This window comes from Leopardus geoffroyi, chromosome B2, assembly GCF_018350155.1.
Source record: "Leopardus geoffroyi isolate Oge1 chromosome B2, O.geoffroyi_Oge1_pat1.0, whole genome shotgun sequence".
Classification (NCBI taxonomy): domain Eukaryota; kingdom Metazoa; phylum Chordata; class Mammalia; order Carnivora; family Felidae; genus Leopardus; species Leopardus geoffroyi.
In genome coordinates, this window is record NC_059332.1 from 144,077,188 (window position 1) to 144,104,974 (window position 27,787).

Genomic DNA, 27,787 nt, shown 5'->3' on the forward strand with positions numbered 1-27,787 from the left:
CAAGGAATAGGTGGATGTTTTTTTTCCCTCGCAAGGATTGTCCCAGATCATCTCTGCAGTTCGATTGGGCAATTATTGAGGCTTTTTGCGGAGAGTTTGATAGATGGTATTATAAAGGATGATGCAGACAAAGTGAAGAAAAAGAAGGGGTGTTGGGGGAGGGGACGGGGCAGCTCAATGCGGGCGAAGTGCGAACAAGTGCTGATCTCAAAGCGGACGAGAGGTGGTCCCTCCACCCTCGTCCACAGCTGCCGTCCTGACCTACGTACCGCAGTTCCTCCAGGTGCTGTCTACTGGCCCCTTTTCACCCTTCTTCAGGCACCATTTTCTCCCACCACCCGTCCTAATACCCTAGGTCTCGGTAAACCGCACCTTAAAGTCACTGCAGAGATTGCCGTGCGGGGCAAGGGAAGGGGGCTTTGGCTGGAAGGCGGGGTCTAAGCGAGCCCCGCCCGCGGCCGAGGTGTAAGGGCGGACACCTGTGGGCGGGCAGGTGGCGGCACGCGGCCAATCGCAGGCTCCCGGGCCACCCGCTTCCCGTGCGAGCCCTTTAAGGCGGCCGGCGCGGCGGAAGCGCGTGGCTGCACGTGGCCGCACCGGGCGCCCTCGGCGGAGCTGCGTGGTCATGGACGTGGGCGCCGACGAGTTCGAGCAGAGCCTCCCTCTGCTGCAGGAGCTCGTCCTGGGCGCGGACTTCGTGGGTAAGGGCGGGGATTCCGGGCCCTGTCGCCGCATCCCTCTGGCCCGTGGGAGCCTGCACAGGGTGTGGCGCGGGCGGGACAGGAGCAGAGAGGTGAGGCCCAGCCGGGACGCTCGGCAGGCCGCGGGAGGCGCAAAGAGGGCCCTTCCGACCGACGGGGACATTCCTTCTGGGGCCTGGGCGGTGGGACGTTAGGCAGCGAGTACGCTTTGGCCCCACTGTAGTCCAGGTGGAGCCGAGCAGATGGGATGAGTGGCCTGGCTTGTCCTTGCTTTGGCTTTCTCCTTTCTGTCTTCTTGACCCCACCTGGCCTCCTGAGCCGAGTACGCTCGCTCACCTGCAACACATACAACATGAAGAGCCGTGGCAATGGTCTGCGTCTGCGGACTCTTGTCTTTTTTTTGTTTTTTGCCCCCCCGCAGGTCTGGACATAGAGTTCACGGGCCTTCGTTCTAACCAGTCCCGGCCCCAGCAGATCAGGTAAAGCCAAAGCTGCCTTACAGCTGAGCTGGGGAGGGGCTTACCTGTGCCCTTCCGACTGGTGTTCTGGCCACTTGCACATTCTTTCTCTGCAGACACCTTGTTGGCATGGGGGTGGGGGGGGGGCAGGACAGCACTTTGTGTGTGGGGGGGTGGTCTTTGTCCACTGAGCACTGGGAGTATGTAATAGTTGTAACAAGGAAAAATGCTGCTTGTGGTTGAGAGATGCTGATCCAGAGTGGAGTCTGGGGTGCCTTCACACCATTTCCTTCCCTGTGGGATGAGATGTCTGTTTTTCCGCAGCCTGTTCGACCTGCCCTCAGAGTGGTATCTAAAGACCCGTCAGAGTGTTCAGCAATTCACAATCTGTCAGATTGGTGAGTTTCTTCTTCAGCTGTTTGCTATGAGTTACTGAAGGAGGGGTTTGTATCGCCTTTGGGTTTCCTGCTGGTAAAACAGCTTTGACTCCTTTCAGAGATGCTGGCTTCAGTTTTGGCCATGTTGTGCCTGTGGGGCCCGACATTTGGGAACAAGCAGAAACTGAATTAGCTGCACTGTTCCCATGCCTAAGTAAATCGACATTAAAGAATCTGTATCCTCTCTCAAGAAAAAATGCGTGTGGTTTTTGCTTAAAACCTGCAAGAACAAGATCCTGTTATAAAGCGTCTCGCTCTGCAGACTTTTTCACTAATGGGGCTTAGACATCTTTCTATATCAGCATAAACAGATTCCCATTCATTTTTTAACAGTCACGTAGTGTTCTAGCTGTGAATGTAGGGATTGACTCAGTCTCCTATGATGCCTTTTTACCTTTTGTGTGTAATCAAACAAGTTGTGTTAACTGTCCTGGTGTTTATGGATGTGTTTGGTATACTACCAGCAGTGGAGTTGTAGAGTTAGTATGTGCATGAAAGTATGAACTTGGGGGGCCAAACGATCCCTCTCCTACCAGCCATCCACAGAATTTACACTGACTTCTACTAAAGCACTGAACGTGCCTGGTTTCCTCACTCATGCTGGGTAAGATCAGTCTTCACTTTTTTGCCCACCTGGTAGAGGAAAAATCTAATTGTTCTGATCTACGTTAAAAAAAAAATTTTTTTTAACGTTTATTCATTTTTGAGAGACACAGAGCATGAATGGGGAAGGGGCAGAGAGAGAGGGAGACACAGAATCCGAAACAGGCTCCAGGCTCTGAGCTGTCAGCACAGAGCCCCATGCGGGGCTCGAACTCATGAACTGCGAGATCATGACCTGAGCTGAAGTCGGGTGCTCAACCGACTGAGCCACCCAGGCACCCCTGATCTACATTTTAAATGCTGGGTTAACCTTTTTCGTAAAGGGGTAGGCGATACATTTTTCAGGTTTTGCAGATCGTTCATATGGTCTCTGTTACAGCTACCTTTCTGTTGCTGGAAGTTAGCCAAAGATAATATGTAAATGAGCATGGTATGTTTCAATAAAGTTTTATTTACAAAAAAAGTCTTGAAACAGATTTACCCTTGCTTTTTCTATGCTGAGCATGTGTGTGTGTTCTCTCTCCTTGTCCTTTGCTATTTTTCTGTTGCAGTTTTTTTCTTAACGGTAAGACCTCTTTGAAAAGTATATGAAACAGGGGCTCCTGGGTGGCGCAGTCGGTTAAGCGTCCGACTTCAGCCAGGTCACGATCTCACGGTCCGTGAGTTCGAGCCCCACGTCGGGCTCTGGGCTGATGGCTCAGAGCCTGGAGCCTGCTTCCGATTCTGTGTCTCCCTCTCTCTCTGCCCCTCCCCCGTTCATGCTCTGTCTCTCTCTGTCCCAAAAATAAATAAACGTTGGAAAAAAAAAAGTTAAAAAAAAATATATATGAAACAGCATGTGGATATTTCTGTTGTCTTCCCCTACTTTGAAGTCTTCTTCACTTCACCATAGAGTCTTCTTAACCATGCAGACATTTTAAAGTCCTTCACTGTATAAATCTCTGTTTTCTTTAGCATTTCCTCCGGTTAGTTTTAAAACTAAAAAAATGTCAGTTTTCTGTATTTGAAGAACCATTCACAATTATAGTTTAGTAATTTCAGTGTCAATTACAGTTTGAGAGCTCTCCTGGTTCTATTTTTTTTTTTTTTAAGAGATTATCTTATTCTAAGGCATACAAAGTATCTTTAGGTGCAAAGTACCGTTTGCAATGTTTCCTTTCTGCAGCTAACTTTTGATAGCTTTGCTTGGGTATTCACTCCCTCTGTTCTTCTTGTAGGATTGTCTGTGTTTTCCAGTATTGAAGGAGAGTCAAACAAGTATGTATGAAGACCTTTTGCAAAACATCTGGCTCTTGCCCACTAATCTTCTCCACCTGCTCCCCTCCGTCTTCTGCCCCAGGCTCTGAACCACTTTGGCCCTGGATGTTCCATGTTCTCCTCCCCGTCTGTGCCCTTCCGGCCTCCTGTCCCCTGTAGGTTCTGGCTGCTTCAAGTCTCTCTTGGGGCAGCATCTTTTCCGGGGGTCTTCCCTGGCACGTCGGTGCCCCTCTCCCTGTTTCTGTGAGCCTTCAGGGTAGGTCTAATGAGGGTGATGTGACTCCTGGACACCAGCAGGCAGAAAGCGTGCTGAACGGTGGACTCAGGATGGGGGTGGACCCTTCCCCGAGGGCAGGATCTCTGCCTTTTTCCTTTGGCCCCAGCGCAGTCAGCAGTACTAGAAGTGGCCAGCATTTAGGTACTTGTCAAGTGAAAGAAGTAATTCGCTTACAACCCTGCTCTGTGGGCTAGAACCGGAAAAAATGTCTTTGGCTTTTTTTTTTCTTAATGTTTATTTATTTATTTATTTATTTTTTTTAAAGTTTATTTTTTATTTTTGGGACAGAGAGAGACAGAGCATGAACGGGGGAGGGGCAGAGAGAGAGGGAGACACAGAATCGGAAACAGGCTCCAGGCTCTGAGCCATCAGCCCAGAGCCCGACGCGGGGCTCGAACTCACGGACCGTGAGATCGTGACCTGGCTGAAGTCGGACGCTTAACCGACTGCGCCACCCAGGCGCCCCACTTAATGTTTATTTTTTTATAGGTATGTAGCCCATTCGTGTAACTTCTTTCTCTTCCCCACGACGTTTGGGGTTTTGGATTCGGAGTTCTCTTTCCAGGCTTCCAGTGTCCAGTTTCTGAATCAGTATGGCTTCGACTACAACAAGGTATGGCAGCAGAGCGGGGAAGGGGAAGGTTTTTGTTTTTGGTTTTTTTTTTTTTTTTAAAGCTTTATTTATTTATAATAAGAGCACAAGTGGGAGAGGGACAGAGAGAGAGGGAGAGAGAAAATCCCAAGCAGGGTCCACACTGTTAGCACAGAGCCTGACACAGGGCTCGACCCTATGAACCATGAGATCATGACCTGAGCCGAAGTCAAGAGTCAGATGCTTAACCGACTGAGCCACCCAGGCACCCCAGAGATAGGAAGGTTTTAAAGGTTCTTTGGTCCAGCTGGGCTGCGTCTCATTTCCTGTGCACGTGAGACTGGACGAGGAGGGCTTCTTTTTCATCTGCTCCTGCTGCACAGAGGATGCCTCCACTAGTCTGCTTGTTCTCATCCTGTCTAGTTTCTCAAAAACGGGATCCCATATATGAATGAAGAACAGGAGAAGAAAATCAAACACAACATCCTGACTGGGAACTGGAAAGTTCGCAGGTAAAGCCTGTTTCTCCAGGTGCTTCGTGGGTTTCTGTTTCTGGTGTTTTTTTCACGTATCCTGTGGGTAGGTGTGCTGGCTCGAGAGCACAGTGACCTCGTGGCGTCACCTTTAACTGGGGTGGCTTCGGCAGTATGCAGTCAGCCAAACACGACAGCTCAGAGTGACGGTGGTTCCGTTCCTTCCGCTGCGATGAGAGCCCTCTTGCTGCATCAAGTATGATTTTTATGTTCAAAAGTGAAGGGAAGTGGGGAAGAACGGACTCTTGACTCAGTACTTCAGTGGAGAAGCAGGAACTCCATTCCGGTGCCACAGCAGAGAGGGGCTCTGCGGGACTCCCTGTGACGCGTTGTGCTGGCTTTCCGTGTGATCCTGGGGAGGTTTCAGGGGTAAATCCCGGGTAACCTTGACCATGCTGGTCGTAGGCCTCGGCCTGGACCTACTGCCTCATGTTCTTGAATCTGAGTGCCCCCGAGGGTGGGGTCTCCGCCTCTCTTCTTTGGCCCCAGGGCCAGTTGTCCTACTGGAAACCCCGTAATGCCGTAGAGCTGGGCCAGGAGTGATGCAGTGACAGCATCGCGTGGTCACCTGGGCCCCAGACAGGCCCTGCAGTCAGTTGTATGGAGCTCAACCAGTCACTTCAGCAATTTGAGCTTTAGAGTCTTGCCTTTATCAGGAGGGGGCTTAAATTAGACCAGTTTTAGCTCTGGAATGTTCTGGCTGATTATTAGGTCCAGATAACTACATACTATTGGAGGTGGGGGGTTTTGTTTGTTTGTTTTTGTTAAGCCCTACACCCAAGCTGGACCTCGAAACCACAACCTCAATATCAAGAGTTGCATGTTCCACTGACTGAGCCAGCCAGGCGCCCCCAGAAGTTTTGGGCTTTTTTCTGCCCCCCCTGAAATCCTCATTCATGGATTTTCAATAAAAATGTCTCTTTTTGTGAGAGGAAAACTATTTGAATTTTAACCTTCTGTTATTTTCAAATGTTGGAGAAGAGTCTTTCCTCATCTCAAAATAACATCATGTTCTTGTGTCCCTAACATGGGAGAAGATGTGCTTACCAAAGTTCCTGTCTTTTCCTTATGTCACCAGATGGTGCTTTATTGCCCCAAAGGCTGAATTAAGCAGACAGGCCTGACTGTAGTGCTCAGCGTTGGCTCGCTCCCAAGGCCTCTTCCTGCATGCGTCCCAGTGAGGCAGAAAGGATGGGGCGTGCCCCTGCGAATGTATGGGAGAGCATAGGCCAAGCATCTGGCTTTCTGTTGCAGAGCAAGGCTCAGAAGATAGTCCCTTTGGGGTCCATTCTGTTGCTCGGATCACCGTGTTAAAGCTGGCACCCTCCAAACCCCTGGTCACGTTCACACTGTCTTGAGGTTCTGTGGTTCCCGTGGTTTTCTCCAACCTCCCATTTCTGTGCGCCCGCTTTCAGTTCTCTGGATAAAGACCAGATCAAGGTGGTGATTGATGAGGTGACACGGTGGCTGGACCTGGCGGAGGAGGGCGACTGGATGACTCTCCCTGGTATTGCTGGTAGGCAGGAGGCTCTCCCCGAGCCTGGGAGTGTTGGGGCCGGTCGCTGGCAGGCGTGGGGGTCGGGGGAAACGTACCCCCTCTGTCTTGTGGATCCTGGGCGTCAGCTCAGCAGGCACGTTGTCCTTGGGGTTAGATCAAGCTCCGACCTCAACTCAGAAGCTGGAGGCATTTTGATCTGTTTTGTTCGGTTTGGTTTTGTTTTTACATTTGCTTATGTATTTTTGAGAGACAGCACAAGCAGGGGAGGGGCAGAGAGAGAAGGAGACACAGAATCTGGAGCAGCATCCAGGCTCAGAGCTGTCAGCACAGAGCCCCACGCAGGGCTCGAACTCACAAACCACAAGATCATGACCTGAGTCAAAGTTGGACTCTCAACCGACTGAGCCACCCAGGCACCCCATACCTGTTCGGTTTTTTTAATTAAAAAAAAACAAAACAAACAAACTTATTTAAAAAAAAAATTTTTTTTTTCAACGTTTATTTATTTTTGGGACAGAGAGAGACAGAGCATGAACGGGGAAGGGGCAGAGAGAGAGGGAGACACAGAATCGGAAACAGGCTCCAGGCTCTGAGCCATCAGCCCAGAGCCCGACGCGGGGCTCGAACTCACGGACCGCGAGATCGTGACCTGGCTGAAGTCGGACGCTTAACCGACTGCGCCACCCAGGCGCCCCCAAACAAACTTATTTTTGAGAGAGCGAGAGCAGGGGAGGGGCAGAGAGAGGGAGACAGAATCCAAAGCAGACTCCGTGCCGTCAGCACAGAGCCCGACGTGAACCACGAGATCGTGACCTGAGCCGAAGTCAGTCAACAGACTAAGCCACCCAAGGGCCTCTGTGTTTATCATTTTGAAAGAGAACCTATGACCTTCAGCGTAGTATGCTAACGTGGTGGCCGTCAATAGCTGTAACCCCCACACAGAGACCCTTCGGGGTCCTCAGTTTCAGAGTGGCCAGGACATCAGCTTCGGGAACGGGTGTGGATGCCGTGTCGTCCTGTCCTGTGGGCTTCTGGCCGCGGCACGCCGAGGCGCTCGGCTTGTTCCATGTAGCTCTCCGCTTCCCTCCCCCTCTCGAGGGGAAGGTGAACCGCCGTCTGTGCCGGTTCCGTGCGAGCCTGTGTCTCCTTGCCGCAGGCTTCCAGGCCTTTGAGATCCAGCTGGTGCTGAGGCAGGCCCTCCCCAACGTCTGGACGGTCCTGAGAGACCAGGGGGTGAGTTCCCGCCTGGGGGTGGGCAGCCTCAGGGGCTGTGTTTCTCCCTCGGCCTCTGAGAAAGGCTCTCTCTCGTCTCCCCCCCCCCCCCCCCCCCGCCACCTCCTTTTGTGAGATCATGGCTACGTTCCCAGGAACCCGGGATTCAGAGGACTCGTCTCTACTTTTGTCTCAGATAATAGTGAAAAAAGTGAGCAAACAGCATCGCTGGTACCTTGAGAACACCTCCTGTGATCGAGAGAGCTGCTGGAAGGAGAAGATTCTTCTCTCTGCGAGGGGTTTTTCTGTGTTTTTCCAGATGCTGGTGAAAGCCCAGAAGGTAGGGAAAAATCTCTCTTCTTGGCCTCCAGCCGTCTTTCGTATTTCTGACCATGGTAATACGCTGCGGCTGCCAACAAAAATGAGATGCCTTGAGATAGAAGCGGTCCGTTCTTGTTGATAACCGGCTTTCTGGATCTAGCCTTCTTTCCCCAAATCGCAACGGGTTAAGCGGGGACAGAGGGTCTGCATAAAACACTAAGGTTCCCGTCCCCCACGTCATGACTAGCTGACCCGGAACTGCTTGGGGGGAATTGCTTCAGTTTAGCCCCCGGCGTGGACCCTGCCCCACATCCCTCCAGGCCCTGCTCGTCCTCTTTCTGGCATCTGCGCATAGGGGCCACTTCTCATGGGAGGGGGTGGTGAGGGGGGATACCGTGTGATGGGATCTCAGGGTTCTGAAGCCGCACCCCCCCTGCGGGAGAGTGTGGACCCGGGACGTCTGGTTTTAACCCTCCTTTCTGCCGCCTGTCCATCCCTCCAAGCAGCCCTTGGTGGGCCACAACATGATGACAGACCTACTGCATCTGCACGAGAAGTTCTTCCGGCCACTCCCAGGTATGGGCGTGCCCGCCACCCCCTCCCGGTCTTCCCTTCACGTCCAGACGGGGTTTGGGCCCCAGTCCTGCCCCAGGGTAGCCCCTCCACGCACCCCTCCCCGGGACCCGTGGGCTTCCAGGGTTCTGGCGGATCTGTGCCTGTTCCCATTTTCCCCCAGTGCAAGCCAGGTGACTTTCCGGCAGAAAGACTTCCATTCGGCTTGATCCTGTCCCCGCCTTGATGGCAGCTGTCGTGTACCATTGCGTGAGACCTTGTGGGATCAGAAATGTGAGGAGAGAGGAAGCTGCCTTCCGTCTCTGCTATAATCCTAACACTTTGTTGTTGTTGTTTTTTCCCCCTCTGGGACTTATCACAAATTTGATCGCGCTACGTGTTTGATTTTGCATTTGGCTTCCCCCCCCCCGACTTACCCAAAGCATTTATGCCGTTAACCTAGTGTCATTTCAGTGGCTGTGTGGCCTTGTCTTATGGCTGTGCCACACTTTGCCTGACTGGTGCCCTCATTGCATGTACGATAGTGTCATGCAGCCGTTAAAGGCTTGGACTTGAGAGCCCTGCTTCTGTCCTCCTCCAACCCTCCTCACATGTGTTAGCTCCGGCAAGGTGCTTTCTCGGTTTCCTTGCCTGTAAGAAGGGGGTGATAATAATGGCGATATCCTAGTACTGGGGGATTAAATGAAATAGTGTACATTGTCTAGATTAAAAGGGTGGGAGGGTTTTAAGACTTCCCCGGAAATGATAAAACCCCTCAGTTTGAGCATATGGAGAGAATCGAGGGAGAAGTAGGGGTAAAATTAATGCGCACTGGCCAGAAAAACTAAGACGACAAAACAAAACTGCTGGGAGAACAAAAGGTGGGTAAGAAAGGAGAGGTTGGGGACCATGGCCTGGCGCCTGGGAGAGCAGGAAGGGTGGGGAGGGGTGTCAGGGACATGAGGGGGCGTTGGGGCAGAGAGGGGAGCAGGGGGCAGAGCCAGGGATGAGACGGGCTGTCCTCTCACCCAGCGGGCAGTCGACAGGTGGATGCGTAAAACTGGGGAAACCCGCAGCACGGCGCCTTTGCAGATCTGGGAACAAACACCCAGAGAAAGAACATGGAAAGCGCTTGCCTGGGGAGCGGGCAGAGGAGAGTGGGGTTTGCTTTGGTTCGTTTTGCCATAAATCTCTTTAAACTCCATACAGGTAGTCCTTTGGTAAATATACCAATTAATAGCTTTTTTTTTTTTTTTTTTTTAAATCAGGGCACTTAGAATTTTTAGTTGATTTTTTTTTTTTCTTGGATTTCCTCTAAACAGTCCCTTACAGACCATTTCATACCCGCTTTTCAATGGCACTTCCTTCTCCCTGCGTGCATTGGCTCACACCACAACTACGTTAACTAGTGTTGACAATAGCCAATATCCTGAGTTTAATGGAAAACCATCTGGCTTTCACCACCACAAAAGGTGATGGCAGGTTGGTTTGAGATTTAAAATCCTTAATGACTAGGAGAAAGGATGTTTTTAATTCCCATTTTGTTCTGTTTTGCTTGCCTTGTTTGTGAATTAGCGTTGGTGACAAGCTAGGTTGGAGAATCTTCCTTCCCATTTTTATCTACAAACTCCCTTCTATCTGGTGTTTTGCTTCAGAAAGCTATGATCAATTTAAGCTGAATATCCACAACCTATTTCCTGTTCTCATTGACACCAAGAATGTGACAAAGGACATCTGGAAGGTAAGGAGCGGGATTGTTTTGTCCCAGTTTGTTAAAGTTTGTTTACCGAGAGCCTGAGCTCCTGAGAGTGCAAGCAGGGGAGGAACAGAGAGAGAGGGAGGGAGAGAGAGAGAGAATCCCAGATAGGCTCAGCCCTGTCAGCAGAGAGCCCGACATGGGGCTTGAATCATGACCTGAGCTGAAGTCGGACACTTAACTGGCTGAGCCACCCATGGGCCCTCACTCCGTCTCTTTTTTGAAAATTGTTCCTCAAATCCTTCTCTCCTGTTTTACAACCAGTAACAACTTCCTTTGTATTTTCACGTTGGGTTATCATCTTAGCTTGTAAGTTTTTTCCTTCCCTCATCCAAGTTCCCATGTTTTGACTGAGTTGTATGTAGCTTGTCCGATCTAAAGCACCACACAGGGCAGTTTGTTCTAGAGCTTGATACACGCGTGATAAATATCTGCGCCTGCTCAACAGGGTGGGGGAGGCTCTGAGGGCTCTTAACGATCTCTGCTGAGCCTTAAGGTCATGGGTTTCAACCCTGGGCACGATACCATCACCTGGGAAACTAAATCCTGCCGTCTGGACCCCACCGCCAGCTTCCTATGGTTTAGGGGGCAGGGGGTGCAGTGGTGTTTCTAAAGCTCCCAGGTGACTTCTGTTGCACAGTTAGGGTATGAATTGCACATGGAGAAGGGAGGCACCCAACTGGCTTGAATGCTTCTTAGAACTTAAACTGAGGAACAGAGAGAGGGGAATCAGATCAGCATTTTAAAGCCCGAAGCTGGTCACCTAACTATTCAGTAAGGGAGCTACAAAAAAAGGCATTGGGTTACTTGGTACCCCTTTGCTTAGAGCCGTGTTTATCATTTGTCCCTCCCCAGTTTCCAGCTCTTCCGCGGGTCTGTGATGCTGTGCATCTCCATGTGACAGAGTCCAAGGGTGAAGCAGGAAGGGTGTGGGCTGATCGGAGGGAACCCACGTGTTCTTGCCACACAAGCGGAGAGGAGCTCGGGGTGACCTGGCGTTGCCCAAGGCTCTCTGGTTCTTAGAGCACCTGGTGTCCACATGTGTGTCCTTGGCCATGGTCTGGTGCCTTGGAGGCATATGTTTACAGAACCCCTTAGACACGTGCCTTTGTAGGAAGGTGGTAGGAGTTATTGCAGTTTTTCTAGCCTAGGTTATTGGGTACCTTCTAGAAAACCCAAGGATGCTGCTAGGGCCCTAATCAAGGGATAAAGACCCTGATCTTTGAATAGAAAGAGGAGTTTATAGGAATTATTTTCCAGGATCCTTCAGTGGCCATTGGTAATCCCCAAGCGGATAAGAAAAGCACAAGTTTTGTTCTGATTTGTTCCATAATTCTAGGAACTGAATTTCCCAAGGGTTTCAAATCTCTCAGAAGTTTATGAAGTCCTAAACAGGTAAGGAGGCTGTTTTTTTGCAGGGGGAGGGAGCTGCTCGTAGAGCAGGGGGTTCTTGATGGGGCGTGGGGGGATTTTACTCCCCAGGACACACCCTTTTGGTTGTTGGGGGGTGGGGAGGGCTGTCGTGTCTGGCGAGTAGACAGGATGCACAGGACAGCCCCCAATGGCAAAGAATTCTCCAGCCCCTGACATTCCTGTGCTGAGGTTGATAAACCCTGCCTAGGGGGGCAGGAAGCAGGTAAAATACCTACAGCTACTGAAGTATATGGTGGTCTCTCGTGGCCAGGGTTTAACTTCTTTTGATGTCTTTCTGATTGGAGTGAAAAGCTCTAGCACAACAGGCTTCTTTCCTTCAGTGCCCTGATGTTTGTCCCCGGCCTGCCGTGGTGCAGGTGGGCACGCTCTGAACACTTGAGTGAATGGCCCCGGACCTTCCTGCAGGAGTGGTGGCTCCCACTTCCCCTCACAGCCCTGATCCGCTGTGGTCTGGGGGCCTGCTGGTGGGGACGCGGTGCCTGGAAGGCGCCAGGGTGGGGGTGCTGCGCCTTTCCGTCCTGGGGGGAGGTTGGGGGGGGGAAGCAGCAGACCTGAGCAATGGCAGCTGGAGGTGGGACCGTTCTGGAAGGACGCCTCTGTCGGTGATTGTCCTGTGACAGCCCGCAGGGGTGCCCTGCGGCTCAGCATGTGACGGTCTCCTCTGGGTCCTCATGCCTCATGTCTCCTTCCTCCGATGGCCTTCCTGGGCCCCATTTCCCGGAAGAAATGGGGCCCAAATGCAGGAAGGGTCCCCTCCCCTCCAGACTTCTGCAGTGTTGTCCTCTTTGTGGCAGTATCTCCTGCTAGTCAGCACATGTGAGCGCCTACTGTGTGCAGGGTCCAGGCAGGGAAGGGCTGCCCTCCGCCCACCTGCCCAGCCTCTAGTCCCGTTGTCCCTCCGCTGGTTGGATGGCCTCCCTCTCGGGGCCCTCCTCCTGGCCCTGTCCTTTCCCTCGTCATCAGCCCGACCCAGAAACGACAGCTCCCCGCTTGACTCTCTTCTTGCAACATGGTCTTTGTTCTTATCTTTGCGACTTATCTTCAGGGGCCTCTACTTCGCCTCGGCCCACCGAGGCCGGGTTTTCTTCCTTCACAGAACTTGCTCTCGTGAGCTTGCCCAGTGCAAACCCCTCCGTGGTCTCGGCCGATGGGCTGACTCATGGGTGCGTTCCTGGCACCCCGGGCCCCTCTCTTCCTGCACCGTTGATGGTAGCCTCTCGTGGAGTTGTGGAGGGTTTTCGTTTTTAACTCACTCCCGTGGGCTCTTGTTCTTCCACCCCTCCCCTCGCTCCCAGGGTCGCTCCTCGGCCGCCTCCTTGCTCACTGCTGTGTCCCTGGGTGACCGAATCCACCCCACTAGCTTCAACTCCCACCGCCGTGACTGCCGTTCGGACCTCCAGGACCCCCCTGGCGAGCCGCCTGTCTGCCTGATGTTCCTACCCCACGTGGCGCAAGCACGTCTAACCTGGCATTGTTCTCTGCCCCCCAAACCCACTTCTGTGCTGGAGCAGCTTCCTCTACGTCCTTCTGGCACCTGGTGCCGTGCTCAGGGCTGGCGTGCGCGCCAGAGTTTTGCCCGTCACTAACGGGCTCTGAATCTAGACCTCTCGGGTTTGAACCCCAGCTTTGCCACCCAGTGGCTTGCGAGCAACCTTGAGAAAACTACTTAATCTCTCTGGGCCTGAGTTTCACGGCCTGTGACCCGAGAACATGACTCCAGGTGACGCACAGGCCGCCGTGGGACTTACTGTGCTCATTGGTGAGAAAGGGCCGAGACCTGTGCCTTGCGCTGGGCCCGCGGCTGTGACATGTTCGCCACTGGCCATGCTGCTGACGGTCCTAAACCGAGCAGCCACTCTCCTTGAACAGATGAGGAAACCAGTGTTCCGAGACACTGGACACAGACCCAGTTCTCAGAAGCTGTGGCGGAAAACGGAGGGAAGGTCTTCTCATTGAGTGGGGGCACCCGTGCCACAGCCGAGACCTGAACGGGCCGAGCCAGCCACGTCTGCTGGTCAGGCGAGTTCTGTCTGTCTTCCGCCCTGAATGTCTGTAGTCAAGTCTGCCCTTCTCTGCATCCCCAGGATCACTGCCCCAATCTTTATTTTCCTTTTTTTTTTTTTTTTTAATTTTTTTAACGTTTATTTTTGAGAGACAGAGACAGAGCACAAGCGGAAGAGGGGCAGAGAGAGAGGGAGACACAGAATCTGAAGCAGGCTCCAGGCTCTGAGCTGTCAGCACAGAGCCCAATGCAGGGTTGAACTCACAAACTGTGAGATCGTGACCTGAGCTGAAGTCAGCTGCTTAACTGAGCCATCCAGGTGCCCCCAACTATTTTTCATTCCAGGGATGGTGGTAGCCCCTTGGGTGCCTCATGGCCCGTCCTACCTTGTTTCCCACTGCTGCTCAAGTGTTCTTTTTAAAAAAAAATTTTTTTTAATGTTTATTTATTTTTGACAGACACAGCAGGGGGGGGGGTGCAGAGAGAGAGAGGGAGACACAGAATCCGAAGGAGGCTCAGGGCTCTGAGCTGTCAGCACAGAGCCCGACACGGGGCTCGAACTCACAGACCGTGAGATCACGACCTGAGCCGAAGTTGGACGCTCAACCAACTGAACCACCCAGGTGCCCCTCAAGTGATCTTTTAAAACGTGAACTTGACTGGCCTGTGTTTCTCCTCTGCCTTTCTTTTTGTTTTTTTTTTTTTTTCAATGTTTATTTATTTTTGGGACAGAGAGAGACAGAGCATGAACGGGGGAGGGGCAGAGAGAGAGGGAGACACAGAATCGGAAACAGGCTCCAGGCTCTGAGCCATCAGCCCAGAGCCCGACGCAGGGCTCGAACTCACGGACCGCGAGATCGTGACCTGGCTGAAGTCGGACGCTTAACCGACTGCGCCACCCAGGCGCCCCACTCCTCTGCCTTTCTGATGCTCCTCAAGCACCTCCCCCTGCCCCCGCTGCCAACAGCTGAGCTCTTTCACTGGCCCCTGCCTTTCCCTCGGGGGCTCCAGCCACACACACACACACAGGTCAGGCCTTGCTCCCTTTCCCTCACTGCCTTTGCGCCTTCATTGTGCGTGAGATGCCAGACGCCTCCCCATCGCTTCAGCCAAGCGAGTTCCTGTGGTTCAGGACTCCTGGAGTGCTTCCTCCTTCAGGAAGCCTTCCGTCGCTCCTGCCCGCGGCCTCCGTACCCTCCAGTGCACTGTTAGTGCCTCGGGCGCTGCAGGGCCAGCTCTGTATGTGTCCTTTGGGTCACCAGGTGCGTGCTCCCTGGGCAGAGCCAGTGTCAACTTTATCCAGGTTCCTCACTCAGGCTAAGCGTGTGGCCAGTACTCTAGTGACCTAGTAGCAGCCTCTCTCGCCCTCTTCACCTGTGCTGCTGCCTGCTTACTGAGACCTCACCCGCCTGTTCCTGGACCTGGGCCTTTTTGTTTCTTTCAAAAAGGCACCCCAGTCCTGGGGACACTTTTAGTTATATTAGCATAAGACGGTGAGGAGATACCAAGAAGGGCTTATTTTCAGTGACTGCTTTTTCTTTTTTTAATTTATTTTTTAACGCGTATTTTTGAGAGTGAGAGAGACACAATCTGAAGCAGGCTCTAAGCTGTCAGCACAGAGCCCAACGCGGGGCTCAAACCCACGAGCTGTGAGATCATGACCTCAGTCGAAGTTGGACGCTTAACCGACTGAGCCACCCAGGGGCGCCTCTGTGACTATGCTTTACACTGTTTTTCTTCTGTACTAGTGACTTGAATCCTACCAAAAATTCCGGGCCAGTGATTATTCACGCAAGCAAGTGCGAAAAATATGGTATGTTCCCGTGAGCTGGGGCCACCCCATAGGTGGCTGAGTATTGGGGTGGCGGCGCTATGGCCTGGTCTCCCCATGGGCAGGTGTGTGGGAGGGTTACGTGGGTGCTCCATCATTTTCCTGTCTATGCTCCACGTGACCCCCCTACCCTGAAAAGGAGTCCTTCTGGAAGGCTTCACGACCTCCTGGGGGGCGTCTGCTCCCCTTTGACACGTGACTAGCCTGCTGGGTGGCTTTCTGCCTCAGCTTCCTGCTGCCGTGGGGGACCTGGGGTGAAGGTGGGTGCGGGTGGGAAGAAGGGCACACCCCTCTCTGGAGGAGCGATGGTTGGTGGTGGTGCGTGTGCGGCCAGCACGGGTGTGGAGCTGGGCGGAGAGGAGGCTCCTCGTCCAGGCCACGTTCTGACGGCTGCCCGATTCTCTCCCGCTTCTGGAACACGGCTTCAGCTGAGACCAAGTACCCCCACGAGGCTGCGTATGATGCTTTCCTCTGTGGCTCAGGTGAGAGTTGCTGTCGTTACACTTGGTGGGGGGAGGCTCACGCTTTATTGGGGATGATCCCCCCTCCCCAATCCCGAGGCTCTCCATTCATTTCTAGGTGGGTTGCACATCACAGAAATCATGGCTTTGCATGTTTTGATAAGGGGAGCTGGTCGAGGCTGGATGTCTGTTATATCTCTAGCGTTTTGTCCCCAGTTCTTCTGAAAGTGGCACATTTGCTCCTGTGGAGAGTACATGGGTGAGTGTTCCTTCCATCCCGTTACGGGAACGGGGCTCGCTGGGTGTGAGCTAAGGCGCCCGGCTCCTGCGGCTGTCCCAAAGGGAGCGTGTGGGGCGCTATGTACACGCAGTCCCTGCCCGGGGAAGCAGACTTCCTCCTCAGGGTGGCCTTCCCTGCTGGTCCTGGCCCCTGTGTTCCCACTGGGAACACTCACGGGCCGGGAGGCCGAGGTGGTAAGGCCAGCTGTGGCTCCTGACCCCCGCCTCCCAGTGTGTAAGCTTGCTTTGTTACCTGCCTGTTCTTCATCACTGTGTCACAGTGAGGTAGGAGGGCTAAGTGTCCAGGCCGATAAGGGACCCCTCCTGGGGGTCCCCACAGTCAGGCTGGGGAGAAGGGGAGGGACTTGGAATCGGGCATATAGGAAAGTGTTTCTAAAACCCCAAATTGGAATGCGTGGCGACGTCCTCCTCGATGCTTCCAGCATCCGCTCATAGGCGGTGACACCACACATGAAATACACATTCTGTAGCGCCAGCTGGGTGTCCGTGTTTGTTGTGTAGGATTTGGGCCAGGTGAGGAGCTCATCAGAATTGAAACACAGGGCCCTTGAGGCCGACTTGGAAACCTTTGCGGACTAGTGAAAGCTAATAACTTTGGACTAATCTGTTAACCTTGGTACTGCCTTTTTGTCTGTTTTGGTAATGGATGTTATGCATAGCAATCCTCTGTGACCTGTTGATGTGAGGCTTATAACTTAAATAGGAAGTCCGCCCCCTCTTGCTCCTCCCTGAGCTCTGACCGCATCTCCGTGCTCCCCGGGAGGTACCCACGTGCCAGACGGTGAAGGCAGCTAACAGCCCGAATGGCAGAAAATCTCCTCCGTTCTTCTCCCTGTCTTCTAGAACTTTTCCGGTCCAGATGACCCCAGTGTCCGACCTCCCATCCTCCTCCTTAGCGTCCGGAGGTGGCACCTGGGTGCCTTACATCCTTTTGTTTGATTGAGTCCTCGTGACCTAAAAGCCCTCCTAGATTTAGAGAAGTTCTGTGGCTGCTGGGCCTGCCTGGCTCCAAGGCCTGTGTCTTGTCACAGACCCGTGCTCAGGGGTCTGGTGGTGTCTGGACAGAGGCAGGGCGTGGTGGGTCGCGGGGTGAGGGACGGCCTTTTGGAATCAAGGGTGATGGTCCCATCAAGGGGTGATAAAGTGGACCTGGGGACAGCGGCCTCTCACGAATTCTCTGAGCCCATTGCTAATGTTTGTCAAGGGATCTTTACCAAAGTGGAAGTTCTGCTTTGGCCTGGGCCTGGAGAGAGCTCTGAGATTGGCCGCTTGAGGGAAGCACGTGGACTTGGAGGGAGGAAGGGCCTTCCCCTGTTGTCCCCGGACCCTCAGCTGTGGCCGAGGACCTGTGTGTAACCGCTGGTATGCCTGAGTGCTCCGGGCTTTTCTCTGTCCCCGTAGAGCTGGCTCCCTGCCTGAGCTGTCCTTCCCTCTGTACCTCGATGTGCTGGCTCCCTATGTGAACCAGGTGAATCTTATCCGAGCCGGGGTCCCTAAGATCGTGAGTAGCTTTTGTTTCGCTCCTTCCCCTACTCAGCCGCGTGCGGGGAGCAGTCTGGTTCAGGGGTCTCTCAGAAGGGGGCGCTCCCGCCCTGCTAGGCTTGTTCTGTGTCTTCCTGCCCAAACCCGCGTGGACGCGCTCGTTCCTTCCTTCCCCTCCCAGCCCAGACAGAGCCCTTCCTAGCCTCTCTCAGGGTCTTCAAACCCTGGGGTAGGTTGCCAGTAGGAATGGCAGAGAATCTCCTCCTTTCTTCTCCCTGTCTTCTAGAACTTTTCTGGTCCAGATTACCCCAGTATCCGACCTCCCATCCTCCTCCTCAGCGTCCGGAGGTGGCCTGGGGTCAGCGAGCAGCAAGTGTATCGTGAGTTTCAGAATCTCTGCAAGTTCGATGTCCGGCGACTGTCGCGGAGCCAGTTCCTGCTCTTGACCAATAAGTTCAAGGAGTAGGTGCCTGGGTTCTCAGCCCGTCCTCCCGCCCCGCAGCCCGCCCTGTCTCCTTGAGGCCTCCTGCGGCCTGCTCAGAGACGCAGGGCTGGTACTTGCACGCCTGACCCGAGACCCTCTTTTGGCAGCGCTCGGAGCATCCTGAGGGAGTACCGGGGCCACCCCACCCTGCAGATCTCCCTCTATCGGTACTGGAGACACTCCCCCGACATCAACTGCTTGTTGCAGTAAGTGACCAGGGCCGAGGCTGCCCTCTGGACTGGCCCGCGGCGCCAGCTGGGGCTGAGTGGGGCACGGTTCCCTGGCTAGCGTGTGGTCAAGGGGTCCTTGGCGAGTATGGTGGCCTGAACGTTAGTCAGTGAGCCCGGACAGGGCTCTAGTAAACGTCCGCTGTGTTGGGTGCTGGCCTAGGTTCTAGGCCTTCGTCAGTGAACAAAGCAGAATCTTGCCCTCATGGAACTCACACTCCAGTGGGAGGTGACAAGCAAGTGAATTGTGCGACGGATCAGGTGACAAGTGTCTGTTAAAAAGAAGAGCCCATCAGGAGGTGGGACTGGAGGGCCAGAGAGGGGTGGACGGTTAAAGCAGAAGGTGGGACCCCATTAAAGTCTCCAGGGAGGTGAGGGAACGAGCCAGGCAGAGCGCGGGGGAGGACCGTGTCCAGGCAGCGGGCGGAGGCCCTCGAGAGGGGCCACGAGGAGAGAAGGGACAGGTATGTGGGCTGGACGGGGTGGAGGGCTGCCGGTGAGGGCCGTGGGCGAAGCCGCGGGTGGTCGGAGGTTTTCAGCAGCGGTGGGACGCAGACTGCAGAGGACACGGAGGGCCAGGGGGGCAGTCGGGGAGCCAGGCGGGCGTGCCGTCGGCTTTTGGGACTTGGACTGCATGGCAGCAGAGGGGGGTGCCCAAGGGGGTCCCGGGCAGACCGGAGCGGGGTCGAGTTTGAATCGGGGTTTTTTGGCCCGTGTAACTGAAAGGTGGAGTTGCTTCGTAAGGGTTTCGGCTTGCCGGTTGGGAGCCGTATGTGTAGAAAACGGCATGCTTGAAGATGTTCGGCCCCTTGGCGATGTTTTCCTGCCTGCCAACCTCTGATGTAAACCGCTAGGAGGGCGACGGGTCCGGGTGGGTCTCGGAGCCCTTCTGCGCTCACGGCGGAAGCTCGCGCTGGGGAAGTGACGGGAAGACAGGACAGTCTGGGTCGACGGAGCGGGGGGCCCGCGTGTCTGGGCTTTCACACCTGCCAGCGCACACGTGGCCGTCCGGCCGGCACCAATGACCCGCGCTCTGTCTTGCAGGGTCTGTGGCGTGGTGGCCACCTGGGCCCTCCTCGCTCTCGTCCTCGGAAGACCTGACCCCTGAGCATGGCCTGCAGCCTCTGTCCCATCTCCGTGCCTCTCCGGGACAGCTGTCCGCATGTCCGCATGGGGCTCCTGTGGCTTTTGTGTAAATCGTACCTTTCTCTGCAGACCGATCTGTGCGGTCCTCATGAGGAACTTTGTTTCAAATGTGAAATTGTGTAACTGTTATCAACGATAAAGAAATCCTTAGAAGTGGAACTTTCGTGGCCCAGACTTTTCTTTTTGTAAATGGGAGAAGTTCCCACCTCTGGGAACTTAAGCTAATGTTCCAGAGGGTCTCATGTGCAGACAACTAGCATTGGACGCCAGGTGAACAAAGGGCCACGTTATTTCTGGGAGGGAAATTCTTGGCCAATCGGCTGGTTGGGATTTAAATCTGGGAAATGGCCTAAGTGTCCATGTACATCTGAGATGTTTTGATAACATTTTATGATTTGTAATGTTGACCAGTCCCTTCAGAAGCAAGAATTACCCAGGGGCGCCTGGGTGGCCCAGTCGGTTAAGCGTCCAGCTCTTGGTTTTGGCTCAGGTCGTGAGCTCACAGTTCGTGAGTTCGAGCCCCGAGTTGGGCTCCACATTGCTGGTGCATAGCTTACTTGGGATTCTTTGACCCTCTCTGGCTTGCTTGCTCGCTGGTTCTCAAAAAAGAAAAATTAAACAAAAAACAAAACTTCTCCATCCCACAGCTGTGTCCCCTGAGGGGCCAGGGAGACTCGGGTTATTTTGTTTCCTCTGTGGTGCTCCACACCCGCCATGCCCACACTGTACTCAGCTTTATGAGTAGCTGTTCTCCATCGGGAGCAGAACTTGGCTGTTTGTGCAATCTTGAAACTTCACTTATGATTCAGCAGAACCTTCCTAAATGGGGGCGGGGAGGGGGGTGCCGCTGTTTCCTCCATAAAACGGGAGTGTTAGTGGTGGCAGCCTTCCAGTCGGGAGCTGCCTGTCCTGAGGGACGTGAGCGCCAGACGGGGTGCTGTCCCTCGAGATTCGGGGCAGCTCATGGTCAGGCCAAGGACACCGAACTCTCAGGTGGCGGGAGGGAAGTTTTACCCCTTTGTCCACACAGCATCCTAGTGGGACGCCCCCCCCCCCTTCCCCAATCGGATGTCACTTTGTATACACTGAGGAGAGCTCCCTTTTCCCACGTGGGCTTTCGGGGCCCAGTCTAATTTAGATGGGCTCCGCATTCAGTGCTCAACACGAGAGTGAGGACAAGCTTAGGTCGGTGAGCGGAGTGACCGTTTTGGCTTTCCGGGGTCGGAGTGCGGTCCGAGCACTGTGAGCTGTTTTCTGTGGTTCGGGAGTGAAAGCGGCCTGTCAGGACTTTACCTCTTAGCAGTTCACGGGTCTTTACCCCTCCCCTGCTTCTCGCACCTTCGGTGGGGCATCTGCTGGTGCTGAGGGCACTGTCTGCTGTCCCTGCTGGGGCGGCGGGTGGGGGAGAGGGGTGGGGGCGGCGTGGAGGCGGCCGAGTTGCTCCAAGTCCGTGACTCTGCTTGGGTTCTAGCTCCTGATTCTCCTGGGGTTCGTTTGTTTTCTCTCTTTCAAGTTTATTCATTTATTTTGAGAGGAAGAGAGCCAGTGGGGGAGGGGCAGAGAGAGGGAGAGAAGCCATGCCGCCAGCAAGAGCCCTACGTGGGGCTTGAATCTCAAACCGTGAGATCATGACCTGAGCCGAAGTCGGAGGCTTAACTGACTGAGCCCCCCCCCGGGCGCCCCCTTCGTGGGGTTCTTGATCTGCGTGCTGCTCAGAAGTGCTGAGAGCAGGGAGAGCCCTGGGATGCCGGCGGGGGGCGGGGGGTGGCTTTTGCTGCCTCACCCTGCTTCCTCCTCCTCTTTGTGTAGGTCTCGGTAGCCAAGCTTCTCCTGTAGTTCTCTCTCCCATCATTAAATGAAAAATCCAAAGCAAAATGTAAACCGGATGCCTTACTCTTCCCTCTGCCCCCACCTGCCTCTCCCTGGGGCTCTGGCCCTCCTTCCCCTTTCAGGCTTCTTTCCCTTCAGCAGAGACTGGCGCCCCCCCCCCCCCTCCCCGCCCTGCAGAAAGTCTCCCTCTCTGCCGCCTCCCCTGCAGAGTCTTCCCTGGATTCCGCACGAGCATCCCTGAGCCTCTGGCCTTCCCGCTTTTGCTCCTGTCCTGTAGGTCGAGCATCCCTGAGCCTCTGGCCTTTCCGCTTTTGCTCCTGTCCTGTAGGTCGAGCATCCCTGAGCCTCTGGCCTTCCCGCTTTTGCTCCTGTCCTGTAGGTCGAGCATCCCTGAGCCTCTGGCCTTCCCGCTTTTGCTCCTGTCCTGTCGGTCGAGCATCCCTGAGCCTCTGGCCTTCCCGCTTTTGCTCCTGTCCTGTAGGTCGAGCATCCCTGAGCCTCTGGCCTTCCCGCTTTTGCTCCTGTCCTGTAGGTCGAGCATCCCTGAGCCTCTGGCCTTCCCGCTTTTGCTCCTGTCCTGTAGGTCGAGCATCCCTGAGCTTCTGGCCTTCCCGCTTTTGCTCCTGTCCTGTAGCTCGGTTCGGCACCCTCCTCTTCCCTCTGCCTGGCTCCTCCCCTTCACCCCTGAGACTCCGTTCAGCTGGCATCCCCTCTGGCTTCTGGATCTCTGCTGACGGGCTGGTGCCGTCGGGGCTCGGGCTCATCCTGCCTGTTAGAACCCCGAGCGCCAGGTGGCCGTGCTCCTGGCCTGTCCCCCTCACGGGTGGCTGCTCCGGTCCGAGGACCGTGTGTGGCTCTCCCGTGCTGCCTGTGCCTGGAGCCTCCGTTCTACTTGCAGTGGAGTTTGAGTTCTTCGGGGCTGCTCCTGGAGGCACCTTAAAAACGGAGTCTGCGGGCACCTGGGTGCTCAGTCCGTTAAGCGTCTGACTCCTGACTTCGGCTCAGGTCACCATCTGGTTCATGGGTTCAAGCCCCCAGTCAGGCTCTGTGCTGACACTGCGGAGCCTGCTTGGGATTCTCGCTCCCTCTCTCTCTGCCCCTCCCCCACTCACTCTCTTCTCTCTCAAAATAAATAAACTTAAAAAAGAAATAGGGAGTCTCATCATTCCACACAATTGACACGTTCTGCCCCTGCAAGAGGAAAAGGACACCCGGGAACCCCACACCTCCCCGGCCGAGGGGTGTCCTTACGACCCTCGGGGTCCCGATCAGATAGAAGTGACTTGATTCCAGTCCTTGCTCTTAGAATGTTTGAATCTTCTTTGTAGTTTAATCAATGAGATTTTTAACATGAGAAAGATCGTGACTGGAAATCCTCTTGAAATGATCAGCTTAAAATTAGCCTTCCTCTTTCGATCTTTCAAGTAGCTTTTCCCTGAGAGGTGCAAGTTCGTGTCATTCGTGATCCCCTTGGGAATACTTTTTGAGGAAGAAGCATCTGGGTAATTTTTCCGTAAACTTGGCTGAAAATCCAGGGCAATCTAATTAAAACGCTAAGTCCCTTTTGCCGCACAAGGGATGAGGATATGGGTGTCTTTGGGACCCTCACCCTGCCCACCACCTTCTCCAGCAGCAGTTACTAAGGACCTGCAGCCCTGCCAGGTAAGTGTTAGTGTCCCCACCTTGCGACGGAGAAGCAGAGGCCGAAGCAGGCTCTGGTGGATGCAGAACTTGTGGGCAGTGACCCACAGCCTCTGCTGGTGGCCCTGCACCGTCACTGGGTCTCTGGAACACCGCGGTGCCTACACAGTGTCAGCTGGGGGTCCGCCCTGGGCAGCTCGCACACACAGACTTTCATGCACCCCAACCCCGCCGCCTGAGCTCTTATGATTTGCCTTCACCCCTTTTCCTAGAGAGAAATACATGGTCCTAACATTTGGGAAAGAGCACAGGGGGAGCTGGGCTCAGCCTGCTTTTTTTTGATTTTTAGGTTAATTAAAAAAAATTTTTATTTTTTACATTTATTTTTGAGACACAGAGCACGAGCAGGGGAGGGGCAGAGAGAGAGGGAGGCACAGAATCTGAAGCAGGCTCCAGTCTCCGAGCTGTCAGCACAGAGCCCAATGTGGGGCTCAAAGTCATGGTGCCCCTGTACATTAAAAAAAAAAAGTGGGGGGGGGCAGAGGCGCCTGGGTGGCTCAGTTGGTTGAGCGTCTGACTTCAGCTCAGGTCATCTCGCAGTCTGTGAGTTTGAGCCCCGCGTCGGGCTCTGTGCTGACAGCTCAGAGCCTGGAGCCTGCTTCGGATTCTGTGTCTCCCTCTCTCTCTGCCCCTCCCCTGCTCGTGCTCAGTCTCTCACCATCAAAAAATGAATAAACGTTAAAAAAAATTTTAAATATGTTGCAGAGAACAGAAGAAAAAGCAGGCACTCATTCTCTCCCTACCTTAATATCATTTTGGACTTGCTCTTTAAAACATTTATGTGTGCACACTGTACAAATCTTCGAGTGCATATTCCTTCATCCACGAAGACTCGCTAAGCACCACAGAGACTTGCTGGGCGTGGGGCACTGTCCCAGGGCGGGGTGGGGGGTGGTTACGAGAGCACAGAAAGGTGGTGCTGAAAAGGCACGTCAAGGGTAGCTCAGAGCCAGCAATGGAGAAAACGAAAGAACGGGGTAGTTTGTGACGTTAGAGTGTCCAGGGGGCTCACGGAGGTACTGTGTGAGCAGAGACCTGGCGGGAGAATAAGCCTAGGATGCCTGCGGAGAGGTCTCCAGGCACGGCTGCAAAGGCCCTGGGGCAGGGGAGTGCCGGCTGCCCAGGTGGGTGTGGTGGGAGCAGAGGGCTGGGCGGCAGGGAAGCGAGCATCTGGCCAGGCCCCGTTGATGCTTTTATCAGAGGACTGAAACCAGGGGAGGATTCGGAGTGGGGGTGGGACATGACTGGCTTGGGTTTTATTTTTTTATTTTTTAAGTTTTGGTTTTAAGTTTATTTAGAGAGTGCGCACAGGCGGGTGAGGGGCAGAGAGAAGGAGAGGCAGAATCCCAAGCAGGTTCCACACCATCAGCACAGAACCCAATGCAGGGGCTCGGACCCATGAACTGCAAGATCATAACCTGAGCCGAAGTCGAGAGTCGGACACTTAACCGATGGAGCCACCCAGGCACCGCTAGGTTTGTATTTTAATTCCAGTTTAGGTTTTATCTATTTTTTTTTTTTTAACGTTTATTTGTTTTTGAGAGACAGTGCGAGCAGGGGAGGGGCAGAGAGAGAGGGAGACACAGAATCTGAAGCAGCTCCAGGCTCTGAGCCATCAGCACAGAGCCCGATGCAGGGCTCAAACCCACAAACCAACAGTGAGGTCATGACCTGAGCTGAAGTTGGATGCTTAATCGAGGGAGCCACCCAGGTGGCCCTAGGCTTGTATTTCAATTCCAGTTTAGGTTTTATCTATCTTTTTATTTTTTTAACGTTTATTTGTTTTTGAGAGACAGTGCGAGCAGGGGAGGGGCAGAGAGAGAGGGAGACACAGAATCTGAAGCAGCTCCAGGCTCTGAGCCATCAGCACAGAGCCCGATGCAGGGCTCAAACCCACAAACCAACAGTGAGGTCATGACCTGAGCTGAAGTTGGATGCTTAATCGAGGGAGCCACCCAAGTGGCCCTAGGCTTGTATTTTAATTCCAGTTTAGGTTTTAAAGGGGTGGGCTCAGGCCTTGTGCGGCTGAGGGCAACCGGTTAGGAGGCTGTTGGGATCACGCGGGGCTCGGAGCCGGCATCGCAGCAGTGGGCAGCCAGGTGCCTTTTGACAGCAGAGCCCCTGTGGCTCCCTGAGCACGGGGTCTGAGAGCAAGGGGTTGCGTGTCTGTGGCCTGGGCAGGTGGAGGTGCAGGGTCACCCTATGAATGCGGGGTCTTCGGTGCCTGTGAGCAGAGGACACTGTTTTCATTGCGATAGTGTCTGTCATTTATGGGTGACGAGGGAAGAGGTGCTCAGGGGAGGCAGAAGAAGGTGCGTCTCTCCCAAGGCCCCTGGAGCAGGCAGAGGGCCAGGCTGGTCGGGTTCTGCCACCAGATCCCCCCCCCCCCCCCCCCGCCGCACAGCTGGGGCCCCTTCACTAGTTGTCTAGTTGTCATGCGTCCCCACCCCGGAGCCTCCCGGCCGGCTCTGATGTGGTTAGTGTATTGTCCAAGGAATGCTTTGGTTTTAAGAGAGGCTTCTAGGGGGAGAAAACCAAGGGGCTGTTGCCACGTGGGCGAGGGAAGTTCCTCCAGGAGAGGCTGCGGTCTGGGTTGCTCAGATGCCAGTGCCCCGAGGGACCAGACCGAGCAGCAGACACCCCTGCTCTGGGCACATCCGACCTCGGCATCATCTTGGCTTCTCCGCTGGCACCCAGGGGAACGGCTGCCGGTCACTTCGTCCCACCCCCTGGGGACTGCGGTGCCAGCAGGAAAGGGTGGGGGGCCTGGAGTCCAGGCAGTGCTCTCCTCCCCCCGCCGTGCCCGCTTCATCCCTTGGAGGAAGGGGACCGTGTCTGAATCCCCACAGAGTGGCCGAGGCCCTAAGGAGGACTTTCTTGCCGCAGAGCTCAGCCCTGGGGCCTGGGGCCAAAGCTCAGCTCGGAAAGTGCTCCTTTCCGGGCTCCGTGAGGATCCCCCGGCGAACCCAGGGAAGATCACCGGACAAGGAAGTTCTAGTGTTTCCGCACTCCTTGGCTAAATACCATCATGGAGTCACCCTGCAGTCACATCCGAAGGTATTTCTAAAGGAATCTGAGACACTTGGCGGTTAAGTTACAGGCCACGTGGGGCTCTTTCAGTATCCCTTAAAATCTTCCCGGATTGGTGATCGTTTACTTACCCGTAGGTCAAGCTTGTGCTAAAACCCGAGACCTACGCTGGCGTTTGGAAAGAAAGTATGAGAAACTTGTTTGTTTTCCTTACTCCTAAAAATTTCATTTTGGAGCACCTGGGCGGCTCAGTTGGTTAAGTGTTCGACTTTGGCTCGGGTCATGATCTCACAGTTCGTGGGTTCGAGCCCCGCGTCGGGCTCTGTGCTGACAGCTCAGAGCCTGGAGCCTGTTTCGGATTCTGTGTCTCCCTCTCTCTCTGCCCCTCCCTGCTCACACTCTGTCTCTCTGTCTGTCTCTCTCTCAAAAATAAATAAACATTAAAACAAAAGTTTCATTTTATAATGTGCATGTTAGTACATGAAGCACACCAACTTATCGGGAGATCACACCTGGGTTAATGCTCAGCCCTTTCGTGATAAGAGTAAACCTCACTTGGAGACAGATCACTTCCTTGATTTCAATGTCAGTGTTGAGTTTGGCAAGGATAGGAAAAGCCTTGGGAGGCTGGCTGGAAGCGAGCCCTGCCCGGACCTACAGGCAGGATGCTCGAGGATGCTCATGATGGATGCTTCCGGAAGGGGGGTCCCTGTTCTTGGGACGTTCTGGGTGGAGCGCAAGAGGCTTTACCATCTGGCAGGTGGAAGCTCACACACTCCGTGGGGGAGTCCTCCTCTCCCTCCAGACAGGGGTTCAGGACCTTCTATGGCACAAAGCTCAGTGGGCAAAATAATCGTGTCTGATCAAGGTGGTCGGGTGGGAAAGCGCTGGAGCTGGCAGCAGACAGATTTCAAGTACCATGAAATGTCATTCAAAGTGCTTTTTATGTGAGTGTTAGTCACTTCTGTCTGAGGACCGAATCCAAGAGGGTCCCGGGACCTGCGAAGCTCGGGTCCACAAAACCGAAGATGCACACTTGCAGCTGTGGTGGGAGCCCCCGCCTCCACAGTCCCACGCACCAACTCCACGAGCCGTGCTGTGGTCTGGCAGCCGGTCCGAGGGCCTCCACGGGGCTTTCCCTGGGTGCCTCACCGGTTGTCAATCCAGGCACACACAGGCTCGGGTGTGCGTCTCCTATATGTCTACAACTCCACCGAATCCCTTGCTGCAAACTCCCGTTCCACCCAATGCGGAAGGGGAACTCACCACAGTAGCAGGAAAAGTCTGGTACATGCGGGGCTGTCTCCCTGTTGTCTCCCCTTCCTCGCCCCTCGGCCCCCAGCTCTGGGTGCTGGATGCAAATAGCACCCTGGCCTGTGCTCCTGCCTGTCATCTGCAGCCCCAGCCGATCGCCACGAGCTTGACTGCGGTTTCTGCAGAGCCGGGACCTCTCCGTGGGCGCCCCTTTGTAGCGCCATCCAGGGCTGGGCGCCGTGGCTTCCTGGGCTTTGCTGGCCAGCCCACCTGTGCCCCTGCTCCCAGCCACTGTGCCGGGTGGCTTTCTCTGATCCTCTGACATCCATCCTCCAGTCTTGGTTCCTCCCTTATTCCCATTGTGCTTCAGGTAGCTAGGTTTTTCACGCTGAACCCTAAGGGACCAGA

General features: G+C 54.4%; 1 protein-coding gene across 2 annotated transcripts; it reads left to right on the forward strand.

The window, feature by feature from the left end:
* Positions 1 to 592: 592 nt before the first annotated feature.
* PNLDC1 (PARN like ribonuclease domain containing exonuclease 1) lies at positions 593 to 19,723 on the forward strand. 2 transcript variants are annotated; one of them, XM_045500199.1, is made up of 19 exons: positions 593 to 701; positions 1,123 to 1,180; positions 1,484 to 1,557; positions 3,417 to 3,456; positions 4,223 to 4,346; positions 4,749 to 4,837; positions 6,274 to 6,374; positions 7,513 to 7,589; positions 7,765 to 7,908; positions 8,393 to 8,465; positions 10,097 to 10,182; positions 11,537 to 11,592; positions 15,382 to 15,446; positions 15,893 to 15,946; positions 16,142 to 16,184; positions 17,627 to 17,726; positions 17,994 to 18,169; positions 18,299 to 18,397; positions 19,463 to 19,723. In XM_045500199.1, exons 1-19 carry the CDS (start codon positions 626 to 628, stop codon positions 19,524 to 19,526), a joined length of 1,599 nt encoding a protein of 532 aa, XP_045356155.1. In that variant the 5' UTR covers positions 593 to 625; the 3' UTR covers positions 19,527 to 19,723. The 2 variants fall into 2 exon arrangements, with proteins under 2 accessions (XP_045356155.1, XP_045356156.1); XM_045500200.1 differs by having other exon boundaries at positions 8,396 to 8,465.
* Positions 19,724 to 27,787: the final 8,064 nt, after the last annotated feature.